The sequence below is a fragment of the Priapulus caudatus genome, unplaced genomic scaffold, assembly GCF_000485595.1.
Source record: "Priapulus caudatus unplaced genomic scaffold, Priapulus_caudatus-5.0.1 Scaffold34, whole genome shotgun sequence".
Taxonomy (NCBI): domain Eukaryota; kingdom Metazoa; phylum Priapulida; class Priapulimorpha; order Priapulimorphida; family Priapulidae; genus Priapulus; species Priapulus caudatus.
This window is the reverse complement of record NW_014577095.1, coordinates 283,058-303,739: the sequence shown is the minus strand read 5'-3', so window position 1 is coordinate 303,739 and position 20,682 is coordinate 283,058. Positions and strand designations below refer to the sequence as shown.

At 39.1% G+C, this 20,682-nt stretch overlaps 1 protein-coding gene across 1 annotated transcript; it reads right to left on the bottom strand.

The window, feature by feature from the left end:
- Positions 1-469: 469 nt before the first annotated feature.
- LOC106817264 (ubiquitin-conjugating enzyme E2-17 kDa) lies at positions 470-13,166 on the bottom strand. The gene is made up of 6 exons (XM_014821926.1): positions 13,041-13,166; positions 10,499-10,562; positions 9,568-9,599; positions 9,294-9,371; positions 1,241-1,346; positions 470-667 (listed from the first exon to the last, which is right to left on the bottom strand). The coding sequence occupies exons 1-6, from the start codon at positions 13,062-13,064 to the stop codon at positions 528-530; spliced, it is 444 nt and encodes a 147-aa protein (XP_014677412.1). The 5' UTR covers positions 13,065-13,166; the 3' UTR covers positions 470-527.
- Positions 13,167-20,682: the final 7,516 nt, after the last annotated feature.

Sequence of the window (20,682 nt, the reverse complement as noted above, 5' to 3'; positions counted from 1 at the left end):
TCGCTTACCAAATTAGGAGGAAAATGATACTGCCTAACAATGCACAAACACCATTATATAAACTCGAAATATAATAATGGTAGCACAAAACCTGAATCACGACACAAATGAATATATATATATATATATATATATATATATATACACATCACACACACACACACACACACACACACACGACACGACACGACACACACACACACACGACACACGCACACGACACACACACACACAACACCACGCATATATATATATATGTGTGTGTGTTGGATGCAGCAGCATGCTCTGACGTATTGCTATACACTCAATAAGCCTAGCCACACTCCCTCTTTTTCGCGTTTCTGAATCTGCACAAGATACAACGCATCTCAATTTAATGAGGACATGCCTTGCACGGGATCTACGCACCTGTTCTCACCGTATAAACAGTTCAGTGGACATGCAAGATCGTCAAAAGTGTACGGCAACAGAGTTTACTTTAGACAAATTTAAAGATAAGCTAGCATAGTCGTGGTAAAGCCTTGAGATCACATTGCATACTTCCTTGTCCACTCTTTAGCAAGCTCGTTGTAACGCTGCTTATCTGTCTTGTAGATTCTGGCTATCTCTGGCACTAGTGGATCATCGGGGTTTGGATCACACATCAGTGAGCAAATGGACAGCAACACTGCAACAAAGATGAGTCATGTATAGTGTGTACACTTACCAAGTATTCACACACAACAGGGAATATATGGGTAAAGCACTGCAGCAAGCGAGGTACACTAGCTACGGTGTTTTATTGCTGTGGACAGCATTGAATTTTTGAGGGACCACAGCATGTAAGTTGGGCAACTACGACTCTTGCCAGTAGTGCCATGGTGCAATTTCGAAATAGGACCATAGCCTGAGCAGATTCGTAGGGAGAAAGGGCACACTTTCATGACCTAAATGAGTAATACTGAGAGAAATATTGATAGTTTAAAAAATAAATCTCATACATGATGAGATTAGCCTGAAAAGGTAATATTTCTTCTATTATTTATTACAATCGATTTAGAAATATTTACATCAATTAGATGTAAATTTTTCTAGGAGGGACGGCCGTTACCCGCACCCCCCCCACCCCTGCACGGAAGGCTACTACTCAGACGAGAGGGTATGCTTAAAATAATATGACTAATATGATGAGGCAGGGTCAGTACTACACAAAGCATTTGTACGGAAAGAAGTCAAATAGGAGTGCAGGGTTGAAACATACCTTTTGATATAGTTAGTGCAGGTGACCATTGTGACCGTAATATGTCAAGGCATATGCTACCATTGCTGTTTATGTTTGGGTGATATATGCGAGTCGTAAAGGCCACCTGAAACAATGTAACAGCAGCACCACATTTGTTAAACTGTGAGTTCAGTTAAAGACCACCTCCAGATCATATACAATTAAATGTTCAAAGATTCAATAATTTATGGTATGAGTGTGCACAGTCTAATTGATACTGTTACTACTCCATAAAACTACCAGAGAATGCATTATGTGATCAAACTCATACTACCACAGCAAATATGTACACCGTTCTCACAAATCAACTGGGTGCTCTCCCAGGCAACCCTAACAATAGTCCAACCATTACTGTTATTACCTTTATTTTAACGATAATTACTCTCACAAAAAGGCACACCAAGAAACTGTTTCTACACATTAACCATTCATATTGTTTGTTTAAAGGGAGAGTTTACTCTAGGTTCTAGGGTTATTTTCAGCTAATTTAGGTTATAATTACGCTACATAAAAAATTTCATGGTTCAATCACCGTTAGAAATATTATTAAAAAATGTTTTAAAACTAACGACTACAGTTTGATTACAACGACGGTGGCACCACTCAAAGCACACGATCTGATAAGTTGCGCAAAACCACTTTCCAACCAAGGGCTACAGACCGAGGGTGTTTCTTATTTATTCATTTAAAAGCAAAAGGATTGTAATATCTTATAAATGGCATATAGTTTCAGTTATAATATGGATAAATTTGTTGATCTGATAAGTTGCGCAAAACCACTTTCCAACCAAGGGCTACAGACCGAGGGTGTTTCTTATTTATTCATTTAAAGCAAAAGGATTGTAATATCTTATAAATGACATATAGTTTCAGTTATAATATGGATAAATTTGCCCTAAAATGAATATCGTTCGGTTAAATAGCATTTAGGTATAAATATAATTGCACTTTTGTGATTAGCCCTCGGTCTGTAACCTGGCCCGCAAAAATAAATGGTCAACTTTTTCGGGGTGGCAGCACGGTCGCGGGTGTCATGGCGCCGTTCAATTTCGTAGCGTTGATGTGCAAATAATTATAACAATTAAATTAGGTATCTGCTAACGAATACGTGTGGGTATAGACGATTTGTTATACAGTAAGTACAGTTGTATGCAGTAAAATCCTAGAGGCTACTGTCCCTTTAACTGTTTTATAACTATTGTTTAACTGGTGGTATATTTATGGGTTCACATAATATACTGTTGACTGTTAACAGATTAGAACTGCTGGGATGGCTATCTATATATGTAGCTGTGTGCCGCTTCCAATATAAATTTCATTTAGGGTCATGCATATCGGGTCATGCAATTACCAACAACCTTTTGCATTGTAATGTATATATCAGGGCTCGAATTAACCGACGGACGCGACGGCAATTGCCGTCGGTGCCCCTATCAATTGCCGTATTGCCCTGAAAATCCAACTCGACCGACGGCAGTCACCTGCCTTGCCTTTTGTGTAATTGCCGTCGGCTGCCCTTAATTCTACTGCCGGCTAGTTCGTTTTTAGTCGAATCAACATAACACGTGCGCGTGCGCTGCTGTAGTTGCAATGATGAGCTTAAAACCGATAGTCGCAGGAGGGAACAATAACAGCATGGCGGATAATTATTCACTCTGATAGCGGGCATATAAAATTTATTGTTACTGTACTTCATTAGCAGAGGGAGGCTACAAGGTGCGTGTTACGGTGTAAGCTTACATGGGGGCATATTGTTTTGTACATTAAAAGCAAGACCGATGTTGATGTACTAATTTGTTATGACGTTTTCCTTTATTTTACAAAAGTGCCTTGGTGCCTTCTCAAATTTTGAAAGTTGCCTTGGTGCCTTTTAAAATTGCCTCTGTGCCCTTCCATTTAGAGAAAATTCAAGGCGATTTCTCACGTGCCTAAAAAAATTGCCTTGCCCTTCTCGCCGCTTAATTCGAGCCCTGGTATATATGATATAATTATAGTACATTTTGTAATTTAGATGTAGATTTCAGATTGTGACATACAACACTTGCACCATCTGTGGCCTTTGTACACAATAGTAGAAGTCTAATTTCCCATATGCAGCAGCTGATTCAATGGAACTAATTATGTCAGTGTTGAAAAAGTCTACACAAGAAAGAGTGAGAAAAGCCTTTCAGCTTAATTGTTTTCGGAGAAAATATTAGTTACAGGAAATGAAGGCTATTATAAATATAACAAAAGTTGATATTAGGTTAGTGCATGAAAGTGCAATTGTGAGTAATTATTGTATCATATAACAAGTGCCGCAGAGCGACAGCGCTCACCTGACGGCAGGTGTTCTGATGCTAAACTCACTGGCAAACGAATGAAGAGCACCCTCCCATCACTGCGTTCGCGCTCAGAGCATATATCTGGATACTACATAATACAGATCTAAAATCAATGATAGCTAGGCTTTGCTATACCGTAGTACAGTAATAAAGATACAGCTGTGTAACTTTAATGACTTCGCTATATTAACATGTTATCATGGATATGCGTCGAGCGCGAAGCGTAGTGGTGGTGGTGGGGGAGAGTGGGGAAGGGGGCGGGTGAGGGGCTCTAATAGCAAAAGCAGTTGCGCGCGAGATGGCGCGTGCAAGTGTCATCAAATAATCAAAGATGGCATCACCCTTCGTGCGTGATAACCTCACTCCATTGAGTTGCTGAAGTATATTCAGGCAGGCGAGAATTTTGCTGGCCAGCTGTGAGTTACACACATCTGCATTGCAGGTTGCCAGGCAATAATTATGATTAGAATAGTGCCAGTTCACCCCCATGCATGCGTAATGGGCTGCCCCCATGTTTTTGCCTACACGCGCGAGCATTCAGGTTTCATTACAGTGTGCTATTACAGGGTGCTACTCAGGGTGCTAATACACTGCTTTAGAAAATAATATGATTTAAGGAGCGTAAACCTTGTTCAACCAACATTTGCCTTTGCAACTGTGCAACTGTAGCCTCACATCCACAATAGCAAAAGCAGTTCAGTCCTTTGTTAACAGTCAACAAATCCATGTTTAACCCCCTCTGAGGTCGCAAAAGGTTATCCGACACTTACTCTTCGCATGTCAGCAGAAGTACATTTCATGGTCCTTTCAATAAAGCCATAAAAATGCTAGGTCACCGCTGAAACAAAAAAGTTTTCAATCGCTCCATCAGACCATGTCCTCAGAAAATGTCTAAAATCTGCCCTGTGCCCCATTGACCTTTGACCTGTGACCTCCAATTTCGGCACAGTGATGGCTTTTCCTACCATGATGCTATACACGACTATCACGAGCCTAGTCAAACCGTTTAGATTTGTGCCGCAATTCTGCATTTCCTCTCTATACTTAAGTTAAGGAGAGAAATGTTCCCTTGCTTTTACACATCTTGACCTTTGACCCCCAGCTTCGACATCCCAACTCGTTTTGACGATCCCCCCCAACGTCCCGAATATGCGTGACCGTACGTCGAGCGGTTAAGATTTGTGCCCAACTGTTGACGGACGCACGCACGACGGACGCGACGACGTCATGCGATTCTACAAGCTGCATCTGACTATGTCAGATGAGCTAAAAACCCATTGAATTTGTGCAAAAACAAGTTTCAAGTTACTCACTGTTTGAATAATAGATGGTTGCAGATAAAACTATTGCTTTGGTTATTACGAGTTGCTAAAATTATATGATTTATTTACCAATTACTATTATCAAGAGGTCATTAACATATTGTTATTTGGCAGTTGCTATATATCTAAAATCAAATCACTCAATATTATATGCACTTTCATCATAACTCTAAAGCAGGCCCGTAGCCAGCTTTCTATTGGGGGGGGGGGTTCGTTTTTCAATGTTGGCATTTGCTCGGCAGGGGCGTGTACAGGATTTGTACCAGGGGGTCTAACCGTAACCCATAGGTGCGAGCACGCGAAGGGGGGGTCTGGACAGAAAATTTTTAAAATTACACCCCCTCAGATGCGTTTTCTGCGCGAGCAAGGGGGGGGTTCGGACTCCCTGGACCCCCCCTGTACACGCCCCTGCTCGGGCGGCGAAGTGACGCGAGTGGGGGAGGGTGTGGGAGGGGGGTGTTCACTGTTCACCCTCCCGCACGGAGATTTTGCAATTACTACACTAAAATGGAGCGACCTGAGGTGAAATTCTTGCAAATTTAAAAAAAAAAAATTTTGCTTGGGGGGGGCGGGGGGGGGACCCCCAAACCCCCCCTGGCTACGGGCCTGTAAAGGTAGTAGCAAACTAAACTAAAAGAACTGAAACACAACTGTTCAATTACCCATCTGTTTAGGAAATTTACATTCTAGTGGATGCAAACATCAAAGTTGAGATAAAAAATCTCTCAGTAATTACATCCAAATTCAGAAACTGAAAGGTAACATAACATCAAGAGCTAATAATACCTATACTAGGTATTATTAGCTCTTGATAACATTCAAACATAATAGGATCATAAATTTTATCGATTATGGCACAAAATATCTCTGATATTTCTAAGCCATTTTTTTATTATAAAAATGATATAATCAGTAATGTTTTGAGCCTGAAGAGAACTGAGAGTTGCTAGTGTAGCTAAAAGGCACAGTTATTGTAACCACTCAAGAGCTGTTACTCAGTAAGAGAACCTCCACGACTATTGACATCTGCGTTCAAATTTGGGTTGTAATTAGTCCTATCTATCATGGTCTAGGACCAGATATTAATAAACTTACTAGATTTTAAATTGCTTCAAAACTGAAAGATAATTATCAATGAACAATTCTAACAATTTAAGAAATTTCAGCAGAAATTAATTTATACTGACAAATGGTACGATTGGTATAAGCTCGCTATTTGTTTGGTCAGTGAGTCAGATCCTGATCAAGCTGAACATTGATCCTACAGACGAGCTAGTGTAGGTTTGTACCGGCGTATTTGGACGCTCTGTAGGCATGCTCTTTTGTTTTGCTCTTTTTTTCTTTTTGTTTGAATCTTGTTTTGCACGGCCGTAGGAAATAGTAGACATGCTCTTTTGTTTCGCCTTGTAACCTGACACACATAACACAGTCTTACTAATTTACTACATATTGCAAATTGTTTCAATCAAATGTTTCCATCAGTGACAAGGACGTCCGCCATGTTTGTTTATTGCAAGATGCGAAAGGCAAGATGCGCAGATGACTAATGCGCATATTGCACATGCGCTGTGTGCGCCCTTCCAAAACAAGAGGCGCCTGCGCGCATGCGCACTTAGGAGCGTCCAGTTTCGGGCGAGCGTCCAAATACGCCGGTACAGGTTGATCTAAATGTATCCAATATGGTGGCGTGTAAAATGAGCCAATAAGAAGTCCTTGCTAAATATTAAAAATCTGTTGACAGGTCACAATGAGAAGACACTTGGAAAGATTGTGTTAGCTTGGGTTGATGGAGATCAAGTGAAGAATTGGATAGATCTGACCAAACAAACATACATTACTCACAGAGTAAATGAGAATCATCTATTTTATTTTGTTGTTCAGAACATTTTTCAAGTATTAAAGTAGCATATGCAAGAAACTACTTCATAGTTTTTTTTAACCGATTACTGATACAGTTATAATACATTGTTTGGTGAGAATATTTAAAACATGGAATTACACGTGTAGTGGCTGCAGGTAGTACAAATATAAAGTAACTGTGCTGTTGTAACGTCTATATATTAAAACAAGTATTGCGAGAATTTTGCTCAGAAAAACTAAATATAGCTGAATATAGTCTCACCTGACGGCGAAAATATCACTGATTACACCAACATTCAAAACACCAAGATTTTATGCAGTCATAGCATATGCATATGATTTGACCACATCATACCAGCAATAAATGTCACAACTTTCAAAAATCACAAATGGCGTCTCAAACAAGCGAACATAATTAAAACAAAGGGGCATTTATTTGTGTGTGATAATCCGCAGTGTTGATATATCGATTTGATCCACTTCTCTCTCCGTCTTCGTTATAGTCCCTAAGACTTTTGAAGACTAATATTTATGAGGTTACAACTTACCGTACACTCCTGTTTGTGTTACGCTACTAATACTATGGACCTCTGTGTTTACATCTAACCAAAAATATCTACGGTGCGATTTTTGCATTACTGCACCTTTGTTGACGTCTCGCGGTACCGCGAGAAAGTGCGAGACATGACAGCTAAAATCGACAAGAGAACGCAAAATTGTAATCGTGCATGATTTTGTCTTTGCATGAGGTTCTAAGACATTTTATTGTTATTTCAAACAATTACTGTTACTCAAGCAACAATGGTAGGCATCATGAGAGTGAGAATAAACACTGAAAAACGTTGGAAAAAACTCGCAATGATCGCTTTAAGCTACCACTGCTATAAATTGAACTACTTATAGTACTGGTGATAATGTCAAAACGATTAATAGCCTATTAAATAAATGTAGATGTGTAATCCCACTACAAGAAAAACCATGTCCAGTTTCAATAATTTCCATAAATCATCTGAAATTTTAGGCAAACTCACCAGATGGGAGAAGCCAACAAAATTTTACTAAATTCTTGTATATGTAATTATGTATACTCTTCATATCTGGTTGTAATATTGTGTGTGATCTATATATATACCCAAATTCCTCCAATAAATTATTATTTAAAATATTTGCAGATGATACCAATATTTTTTATTCCTCAAAAGATTTAAATGAATTAGAAAAGGTTATAAACGATGAACTTGCAAATGTCTTAGAATACTGTGCTGTGAACAAACTTTCAATTAACTTTAAGAAGACAAATTACATGCTCATTACTTCCCCTAGGAAAAAGCCTATTATTTCAATAACTACATGTAACATAGAACAAGTGCCGCGGAGCGACAGCGCTCATCTCACATCTACTGCGGTGACTCTGTGGTGGAGTGGTGGAATTCTAGTAAACCCTGTTAGTCCCAAATGTGTTCACATACGCGCCGAAACAGTGGAAGGCACAGGGATGGTATCAGGAACCTTCTCGAAGGAATGTTCGTTGGGATCGTTATGAAAGTTGCCACAAGATGGCGTGTACGTTTAAGTGTCTTAAGAGTAAAGATGGAAGCTCCCATCGTACGTAGTAGCAACAACTATTTGCAAGACAAAATAGGTAAGCACTCATCCATTTACCTACGCAAGCCTACAGGCTGAAATAGAGAGCTGCTACCTGTAACTAATTAACGCAGGCAAAAACTACACAGTACTATCACCACCACATGCACTGGCAGTGGAATAAGAAAGTCTCGAAGTCTTGAAGTCTCTGGCTTCAAGGATATGGGAAACAATTCCTCTTGAAATTAAAACCTCACCTGACAGTAAATTTAAACATGATTCTAAGCTATTCCTTCTTGGCAGCCAGTAATGATCAATTAAATTAGTGTTATTTAGGACCATCGAAATTAGTTATATATTATATTATAATTGCTTTCTTGTTCATGTTAATTATTACTTATTACATCAATTGTATTTTTTATCCTACTGTTCCATATATTATTATGTATGTACATGTATATTTTTCCCTCATTTCCTATATATTTAGTTTAATTGTACTTTTCCCTCAGACATTTTATTGTCTGCGTTAGTGGTCAACTCGAAAGCTTATGGCTACTTTGACCACTACGCACACTCACCTTAAACCTATCAATTCTATAATATTATGTATTCCCCTCCCTTTTTACTTCTACCTTAACTGAAAAGCTTCTTAGCAAAATAAATGAATCTGAATCTGAATTTATATATTGTTTAAAAAAGGTTAAGGTGAAATTGGCTCTTGGGCACTATACAAGACAGCTTAGTTTTGTTTCACATTAATATTAGTGATTATATGTAGGATGACTTTGCTTGCAGTTGGTAATGCAAAGGGTTAACCCATAGACTGCAGCTATGAGTAAAGTATTAAATTACAATGATTTTAGCGCACACAAAATCATGAATGTAAATACTTCTTGTTGATATATGACCATAAATTAAAAATATCAAAAATCATCTGCTCACCTTTGGTGGTTTAAAAGGATAATCTGTAGGAAAATGTATGGTTAGGTAAAACACTCCTCCTTCAAACGGGCTTTCCGGCTAAAAAATTTGTCAAAAAATCACAACATAAATTAGTATACTTGTAATATTTGATCTGATTATTATTCTAGAAAATATACCAGTAAGGGACAGTGCATAGTAAAGAGCCAAATTGTACTTTTATAACACAGTACTTGCAATGTATATTCTTACAATATTTTAAGAGGTTCCAAATATTGAACTACAACAAACTTACCGGACCCATGATAGTAGCTTGCCAGTGAAACACTGCAAAAGAATTATTGATAATATAAAACTATATGCAGATCTGTAAGCTTAATTACCTGCAAATAAATATTTCACTAATCTAAAAAAAAGCTTTCATGGGTGACATGTATATAATTACTCCGAGTACAAAATATCCTTGTAAACAAAACCTGAATTACGGTAACATTAGTTACAATATCATCTAGCACTCACAATGAAGTGAACTACAGGTGTTAATAAGTCCATTGAACCAGAAGAATTTGTTTCTTTTATAATAAGAAATTCAACAGATTTTTCCTTAGGGTTATTAGCAGACCATACATAGGCACCTTTCTTTTCTAATTTAAAGCCGCACTATGCGCATCCAAACGCTAATTTCTCCAGTACAAGACTAGCAAATACTTCGTGTCATGCATAATCACACTACCTTATGACAAAATAAACTCTAGTTCCTCCCATTTCACTGCACGTTGTCTTATAAAAGGCATTTGAAAATACCTCCAATGTTGTTCAAATTCTCCGATGTTGTTGACACTTTCGCATTGCCCTGCCAAGCAACCGCACAGCGATGCTGCGGTACAGCAGTACGGGTGTAGCAAAGATAAAAACATGTGACGTCACCTAACCACTTTGAGGCTAAATTGTTTGGCAAACAAGTCGGTGTTGGCGCCAGAATGCCAGTTTTCTCACCTCTTTCTTGTGGGTTTTAAGCAAACGTGCAGTGAAATGGGAGGAACTAGAGTTTATTTTGTCATAAGGTAGTGTGATTATGCATGACACGAAGTATTTGCTAGTCTAGTACTGGAGAAATTAGCGTTTGGATGTGCATAGTGCAGCTTTAAAGGTAATGGCAATAGTAGTTAAAAGCAGACACCTAACAAGTTAATCATTCAACAATGTTGATGTTGATGTATGCTTACAATCGTCCCCTACTGGTCCAGCCGAACATTGTGCTGGAGGATCTCTACCCAAGTCTTGAAGTTCCTGCAAATGCCAACATTGTTCTCTCAGCTGGATTTTTATAATGTATATAAATTTTCCCCATCGCTGCGTGATCGAAACCTGGCTCATCACCAGTGGTCAATAATGCGCACAGAGAATCAACGAGAAAACCAGGAAAGCATTGATGGGATCCACAATGACGCTGCAACAGTTTAAGTTGTTCTATTCAGTTCATATACTTGTAGGTGTTCCCTACATAGGATATAGTGACATGGCATGTGCACGACAAGGTATAGTATATCTGTATGTAACCAACTAACTATACAGATACAGGGGTAGAAATTAAACTTTGAACAAGGAAGCCCAACAGACTCCCTGCCCTCAAAAAGGGGGCATCCGCAGCAAAATGAGGGAGTCTGCAGTTTGAAGTTCAAAACTAAAGATATTAACAATAATGCTATGCTATTAGCAATGTACGCATACATGTGCTTATTTTGAAGATTCATGCGGTTGCACGTCTGTCAAATTTTCTTTGGACATTTGCTGAAAAAATACGGTAATTCCACGAGGCCGTGCTCTGGAACGAACTAGTTAGTAGTATAGCAGATTTTTCAAGGAGTCACACTGCCTCCTGCATATGTCAAATAAGGGAGTCCGACAGTAAATCAGGTAGTATTTGACTCCAGACTCGCGTTAATTTCGCACCATGCAGATATAAAGTAGAGGTCTCATTTACTAGTCAGCGCTAGAGGACTTCACCAGGCCGACCTCATTACGGTCACTTCTAGAAGGGTCACTTCTAGAAGGGTCAGTTACAGTGTTTTATGTCCATTGTTGACAGGCCTGTGATTTTACATGATCATCTGAATCACGAGGGAATCAAAATCCCCAATGGTAAGAGCAAAATTTTTACACATTGAGAACATTCACTGCCCCATGGGCAGGTTTTAAACTCGGAGGCTCTGAAGTGACAGGGGGACATGGTAACCACTGGAGCACCAAGCTCTCTAATACGTCATACAGTAACTGTCACAGCTATAGTCATGTTGCGAAATTAACCTCCTTTGTCTGGTAGTCATACATACTACCAGTGAAAAAAATACACGGGGGCTCGGGGCGATTTAGCCCCCGAAATGCCAAAAAGAGCCCCGAAAATGCCAAAAAGAGCCCCCGGAAATTTGCATAGAGTTCAACGCAAACCAAATTTTAGAGTGCTATTTTCATGCACGTGAGCTTGAAAAGTAGCCCCCAAAAAATAAATTTTTATTTTGTCCCTGCATACTACTATATTTTGTAATCTGGTAGTGTGTGAGCAATTCTGGTAATTCTATAAATTTGGTATTCGGTAAGAATTGCTAAAACGAATGGAGTCCGTCTACGTAATAGCATAATCAGCAAACATGGCTGCATCCACGACTACAATCCTGCATAGACAAATACATGCAATACTTTAAAAGTTATTCATATCACGTAGTGAAAAACACACGTTATGTACAGTAGATTTTTTAAGTGAATGAGAATCTGAAGGTGGTGCATCATCATTAATTTAAGATTCGAGAAGCACTCTACTATCGCTTATAGGGTCTATGTCCCCCAGGGTACTGCCGGAACATACCCTCGGTACAGTCCGGTATACTGGAACGTACCCTAGTCACTATTTGATATGGTTAGGGTTAGGGTTAGGATTAGGGTTAGGGTTAGGGAGTACGCATAGGCGACTCCCTAGACTCGTTAGTGGAGTAGGCGAGGTACGGTCCGGCATATTAGATAGTACCAGGGTACGTTCCGGCAGTACCCAGGGGGACATAGACCCTCTCAGCTCTACTATCCGGCTACAGGCACGCCCTATTACAATACCAGGCATAGACGTCCCCGCAGGCAACGTCCATGGCGGATTTCAAAATGTGACACATAATAAAGAAATAGAAAATCAGGTACATTTTACAACTGATAGTGATATAAATTGTGTTTATTACGTACGCTACTGAGTACTGTACACGACTTCCATCATTAGGTCGATTACTGGTAGACACATGATACAGCATGTACATAGGCTACATGAGCTGGTTAACAATCAAATGTTAAAGAGTATGTACGACACACGCGTACATGTGACTCGTGAAGGGTGTCAACGGAATTGTTATGTGTAGTGTGTGTGTGTGTGCGTGAGAGGGGGAGAGGGTTGACTGATACAATCATAATGTCAATGGTAGGCTACTGCGATTTTGTGGAAGTCATGCAGTTTTATGAACACGTTGTCCAAATACTGTACTTGTTCATCGATCATACTAATACTATGTAATCCCTATTGTAGTATGTATATGAGTATACAGTAATACACATCATCACATGATGTGACAGTGACTGTGAACAGTGAGTTATGTACCTACGGCTCCGATAAGGCTGTAATTTCACCGAGTTGGGCTCCCGTTTTGGTTCAACACCATATATGTTCACACCACATAGTTAAATTACAACATTGGATCATAACAACTAACTAAACCACGAATCATAGTTTACCTTGTTAATTCTTTTTAGAGCCATTTTGGTGTCCAAAAAAACAAGCACAACCCCCAGAAATTCTAAAACTGTTTCTACTAAAAGTGTGTACTTGATGATCCGTCTGGTAGTGACGCGGTCGGAAATACCAATGCGCGGCGTGGACCTACGCCAGATGTAAAAAATACAAATAATGTACTTTATGGCAAACATTGTGAATAAAATAACATGCTACAATGTCTAGAATTACAAAGTTTTTTTTAATGATTGGATATGTTGCACTATTTATGTAATTTCGAAATCATAAACAGACCTGCTTTTAGTCCAAGGTGCCATTTTCAGTCATACTTCCGGAAGTTGACGTCTGCTGTGCTCTCTGATAGGAACTTAGGAAGGCAGATTAGCCACCGTCACTGATATAATATTATTATAACTATCTACACTCAGACTACACATATAGATCAGTAATATATTAGCACATATACTATTTTGAGTAACTCAAGGCTTACTTATATGATATTATCATGTGATTATAGCGCATTATTAACAGCAATTCTCTCTCACATTCTTTCCATCTCGCTACTATAGGCCTACTACTGCAGAGAGAGTCTATGTCCCCCAGGGTACTGCCGGAACGTACCCTGGGTACGGTCCGGTATACCGCCATTACCGGAACGTAGCCTGGTACTATCTAATATGCCGGAGTCCGGACCGTACCTCGCCTACTCCACTAACGAGTCTAGGGAGTCGCCTACGCCTACTCCCTACCCCTAAACCTAACCCTAACCCTAACCAGATCAAATAGTGACCTGGGTACGTTCCGGTACACTGGACCATACCCAGGGTACGTTCCGGCAGTACCCTGAGAGACATAGACCCTATGAGCCCTACTACTAGTACTACACTAGGGGTATAAATCGTATATTTATTTACGCAGTAAGCTTACAACGTTTCGCATACCGGTATAGTTGATCTGTAATTAAAGAGGTCAGCACTAATTTCTTGAGAATGAGCAATGTCATAGAAGAACCTCAAGAAATATTTATCTTCATAATCCAAGAGACTAGACTATAGAAGAAGAAAGGAGTCTGGTGGTGATCAAATCGAATTCCAGTATAAAATGACAGAACAAGAATAATTTAAACGGATCTTTAGAAGACGGTACGGTGCACGGGGCAAACTTGATTTGAACCCCTAATTTTACGTGACTGTAGGGGTTTAGAGAAATTAGGGGTTCAAATCAAGTTTGCCCCGTGCACCGTACCGTCTTCTAAAGATCCGTTTAAATTCTTTTTTTTCTGTCATTCCATACTGGAATTCGATTGTAAATTTCTCATTCTCAAGAAATTAGTGCTGACCTCTTTAATTACAGACAACTATTGAGCTGATAATGATATCTGGTGCTCTTGAGTAAGAGGTAATTAAGACATTGATTTTTGTGGTTTTTCTAAATGTTGCTTTGTGTGGTACGTGTGATTACATATGATATATCATTATTTAATTCTTCGCCTAGCCTCGTGGTGTTCGTTGTATGTCTGTGTACCCTGATGTGTTTTTAGAGATGTATCTGTTCTATGCTGCTAAAGTTATCTAATTAGATCTCCAACTATTAACTTATATTTTGCTGCTCTGTGCACTCTAAGATTACTTTTGAGGAGAATAAATCAACATATTTTGAAATTGGAAACGTTGATGAGTAGATTGTGTATAATAGTGCAGCGGATAAGCACATAAAAATGGGCACATTGTGCACTTTTTGTCAGAATTGTGAAACTTTGCACACGTGTTAGGTACTACAATAGGTTCTGAAGATTTTCTGAACAGCGCCTCTGGCGTGTTATCAGGGTATACATAGTTATACATAGTTATATCGTGCGTTATACATAGGGGTACGTATTACCACTCTTCAGGTTTTGGCTATAATTTAAATAATACTCATTCAATATATTCAACAAATAGCTTGGATGATTCGTAGATATCTATACTAATACCATAGCAACAATTGAGTGTAGCTATCTTTAAGTTGTAATAAAATTAGGTTGAAACAATGAAATAGGTAACAAATAATAAACAATTTTCTTCCACCAGTATATTAAATGATGATATATCAAAAATGGTCTAGTGTTCCTCATTTAGTAAGGTGAGCGCAGTGACGATGCTTTAATAATGGTAATATTGTATTAGTAGCTGCTATTGTATTAGTATAGATACCTGCGAATCATTTGACCTATTTCTTGAATATGAGTGTCATTGAAATTATAGCCAAAAATCGAAGTGGTATAACGCAATACCTGTTAACCCGCCAGGGGGGCTGTACGCCACCAGGTGGCGCTGTTCAATTGACACTAGATCAGAACATCTTCAGGACCTATTGTATTACGCGTGTGCAAAGTTTCACAATTCTAATCAAAAGGCCACAATCCATGCATGTGCTTATCCACACTACTATAATATGAGTTAATACCTTGTGATTTGCTTTGTTGTTTTGAACCTCATACTTTTCTCTATGGTCCTTAATGAACTACCTTTTTATGATGTCGATGTCTTGTCGTAGTGCCTAATTTGCAGCACTATTCCTATTTTGTTACAAGTAAAGAATATTATCAGGCGGCACCAAGATTGCAAAAATGGGGGGGGGCAAGCTGAGGGCAAGGGGAAATGTTTGGGGGGCAAAATGTTATAAGCGCGTAGCGCGAGAACTATTGGGTGGGGTCCCAGGGGCGAAGCTGAGCTTTTAGCATTTTTGAGGTAAAAATCAAGCCTCTGTATGCATCAAACAGAAAAATAAACACACTTGTAGAGCACCTCTGATCCATATCCAAACTTCTAATTTTACTGGAAATACTTCTGTAATATACTTATGGTCAAGAGAAAAGGAAACAATGTTGATACAAAATATGCCACGTAATTATGAGAGAATTATTTAACTTATAATTACATCACTTCACATGTTATTTTCCAATACAGATATGATTTTGAAACCAAACTTGTAAAAATCTTTAGATCATACATTTAATATACTGGGAACACTTTCTTACTTTGGTCAAGGAAATAAAACATTATTGAAAATACTCTAGCATGTTTAGGTTGCTGTGCACGTGATTTATTAATTTATTATTTATGATGTATGAATCTACTACAAAATTGGATTTCCAATAATACAGAGAAAATTTGAACCGTGGAAAAATTACTTTGTTATACCGAGAGTTTGTTATATCAGTGTTCTTTATAACGAGAGTCCACTGTACTTCAATGTACATTGGAGTAATCATTCTGTCTGCAGAATGATTACTCCAAGATTAGACCCAACAATACCTGGTTTGTAACGTTTTCGATTGTGAACTTGGGCAGCTTATTACAGGGATTCTACATAACAAGCAAGAAACAGTATTTGTGGGTGCTTTTTAAAACTTATGATATCGAGTTGTTATATTATGGTGTGACAAAGTAGGCCTACCACCGGGCACTGATGCTATATCCATTACATAGTCAAACAGACATGTAAATTCAGAAAACAAGATAAGCCCACAAGAATGCCATTCTATCACAGTTTATTGGTTATTCATTATAATATTTCTACAATTTATAACTTTTATACAGCCAGTTGTTGAAAATTCATGAGGTAAAAGCAACTAAGGAAATCATTTGCATTTGTAAGTACTATCAGAAAGCTCTAAACTAGATTTGATCAATCAGTAGTCAGGGTGATCGAGCATTATGAGCATTTGACAGATGAGATGAGAAATTGTATTCATTTGACTCTGCAGGTAATATATGCAGGAAAGCTCACAACGCCAGATCTTCACCCAAATAAAATTTGCCAGTTTAACAGACCGTGCCAGGCATCTGAGGCCTAGGCTGACATTATTTACAAACAATATACATAATAATAATAAAAATAATTATAATAATGATGATGATGACTTCCTCCCAAGTCAACTTTGCATGAGACAACAAATGTCCACGCAAAAATAAAGCAAGGCATAACTTACGCAACAACCAACAAATCGACTGAATGCCACGTATGTGCTGCTCAGAAGAACGGGACTATTTCATGGGTGTATGACGCTATGTGAACTATGTGGGTACACACCTAGTCACCTCTGACAGAGTGAAGACGGGCTCTATATCGGAATCATGATAAACAGCAGAGACTACGATCAGTAATGGTCTTCATTTGGTCAGGAGAAGAAAGTCATTTTTAGAACCACACCCAAGGTGGTGACAGGTTGTTAGTGTGTTCACGAATGACCCCCACTCCTGCGGTCACCACAAGGTAATCAAATCGTAACCATAGAGGTCTGCACGTTATGAAAACCTACCGCCATGTGCCACTGTACTAGTTAGACTCAGAGGGTCATAAAGTGTTAAGAATATGGAATTCGTCTACAATGGCCGAAGACAACTGGTAGTAATTAAATATTATAGAAACATTTTATCTACACCATTTGACAAACATTCCAGCTTTGAAGCCGCTCCGACTAGAAAAGTTAAGGGTACGTGTAAAAATTTACAGCAAAAAAAGGTAACCAGAAAATTACTGACGATGTGTTCCTAATCTTAAACTTAACACAGACCCAGACGAAAGTATTACATGCAATGACATTCACATTAGGCAATGACCTACTACGTTGCCTTTAAGTATTGATGGAGATATCTCTGTTTTGGCGAGAAGATCGCCAAACTCCTCTTATAATTGGAGCATGAAAATAAAACGATGGGCAGTTTTACTATTGCTATTTCATCCATTCACAAATAAAGACTTGGCATACATCTCAGATGTTAGCATAATCATTGCATTGCACGCCAAAGCAGACTTCAGAGGTGGGATGGGGGTGAGGATCGGTTTGCAAGCAAATGGCGTGAACATGCGGTTGTCCATCTAGCTATGCAGCCTGTCACCTGCTTGCGTTGTCAGCACGCATCATCAAACGAGGGTAACGGCGTTCCGGCCCATTACAATTTGTTAGCAGCCAGCAATGACAGAATAATCAAATTTTCAAATGAAACAGCGTCTATCTCTCACAAAAACTCCAATATAATTTTGACCTTGCTAAGATGACGTGCGAAGATATTCACCATAACTGCAAGAGTGAAAGGGTCAGAATGGGTGGCATATTCATTTCAGGGAAGCCTTATGTCCGGATTGACACTCAACACTGAGACATACCACATATGCCCTTATACTGTTAGATGAATATTACACTTTGCAGTTTTCTACACTGGGAGAAATCCGGGTAAACCCACCCAACCTGTATGTGTACTTCTGTTTCCAATACATCACTCGCGCATTTATACGTAATATAACAATAATAGCTACATGTCGAATATTTATAAACATTTCACCCTTTAATTCGTTTTCACGAGTATATTTACGATGAATGTTTGAGAGAGTGATGAACCAGTAGCAGAGTATGGAATTCGCGAGTATGTCCGACGTTGGGTAGATGCATGCGCTACGAAAACGTGCAGGGTTACGCGAGGAGGCCGGTTGGCGAAGACAACGCTATGTGGCCACCTCCCCCACAGTGCCCTAGGGGAAATTCCTCCGTGCGTGGTATAAGACAGTGGATTGAAACTACATATCAATGGCCCGACGTCAACAAACAGCTACGTCTAACGACCCCTCCCGCGAGTTTTTGCAAGCCATTACCTAGTCGCACAAGCATACCACCAATTCCGTCATATTGCACCAGCAAAGGGAAATCGGAATGATACAAACCACAATGATTGTGGTCACCGCCGACTTCACTTATTGAAATGCACATATCACTTGCACACAGACCCACTGGCATCACTTCATAAAACCAACGTAGCAATTAAACTGATAAATGCTACGAACTTAAAAAAGGAGAGTAGCAACTACGTATTCGAAATATTGCAGCACGACGCTCTCGTACTTACTGGCTTTCACATCAGCATGTGTGACGTATACAAAGTTTTTCTACGACTTACAAGCACTGTTTTACATTTCACAAGTAATCTACCTACTGTATCCTAGACTGCGTCATTAGGATACAATATCGTGTAGATATAGCGTAGGGTTTCTTGACTAGTATACGAAACAGCAACATAGCAATAATACGTTTGCACCTCATCTGTCGCTGAGAAAACACTTCCAATCACGACGGACGCTAGTCGAACGGGGTGACACAATCTAACACAATAATTATACAGCGTTCCATAGCCGAACACGATCGTCGGAGACCACAAAGGCGCTGCATGGCAATCTCTGTACAGCTATGAATTCAGAATTATTTAGAAATGTGGCACAACCGATTTCTAAAGGAAAGCTAGCGCTATCGATGGAGCTGAAGGCCACAGCCATCTCGGCCACACGCGTCTCGTTTCTTACAACCTGAAGGTTATTAGAAGGGCAACCATATATTGCTCTCGCGTCGTGATTTTAAACAGTAATATTTAAAACTAAATATATCGATTGCCCTTATAATAAAGCACATACCTATGTTAAAACTGTAAAGGTGCTATACCGGTACTTCGAATACCATACGACAAGAGCATGGTTATTCTCTGTATAGGTTGTTTGCTTGATTAGGTTATACATTCACACAAGTATCAACACGTGGTATATATACACTTACTAATATTAAATAAGTGTATACTTTTTGGAATAACGTAAGCCTCATAGGTTCGCAACATTGTAGGAGGTTTTATTTCATTTCAACCTATTCCAGGAGCCAAATCAACAGGGTATACAAAGGATAATACTGTTGTTTTTTCCAAATAGTATTCTTGATGGTACCTTGGGGGTAGAGGGCCCTTTACACTCGTAACATTCTAAACCATTTGATCTGCTAAAATATGGAGGGGCAGGCGGGAATGAGGGGCTGCTATCGACTATTTGAAGTGAAATACAGATGCCCGTTTGTGGATGTTTGCGCCCACACACAGAACAATGGGAGCCGAGTGTTATATTATAGTGTTATATGACGGTCTGATGTCTTCCGCCGATTACTCACAACTGTGCATATAAACGGGGTGGTAGTTGCATAAAACAAGAACTTATACGCAATTTCGCAAAAAGTACGGGAACACCCACATCACTCCCGGCAGCTAACTTTTGGTGGATGTGTAAGTTCTTGTAAAGAAGACGTTACGGGCTCTTGGTGTGTGTTTTGTTTGTACACATAGCTCCATAGGTTAATTGCCTGCAAACTACTGTGGGGGCCCAAAAACAACGATAAAAACACCAGAAAAATAACTCGTAAAACATACTGTACAGTACAAACCCACACCACAGTGGCAGCACCAGAATCTTAAAAAAGTGGAAAGCCGTTAAAATTTGCAGCATCCATATTTATACTCGAGTTCGGGAAATAAGCGCGTGGCGGCTCCCAGAAGAAAGATGGGTGAGCATCGGCACGTGCCCTATTTATAACGCTAGCATGGTGTGGAAGAATGGGTTGAACTTACAACCACAGCATGAACGCTGTTCTTTTTAGTTCAAGTCCGGCTGTGTTACACAAGAAATACACAATACAATGCACGTGTCAATATATATATATATATATATATATATATATATATATATATATATACTATACACTACGTACGTACGTACGTACGTACGTACACACTACTACTACTACTAATTAGTAAGTTAAGTTAAGTTAGTTACGTTACGTACTACTTACGTACGACG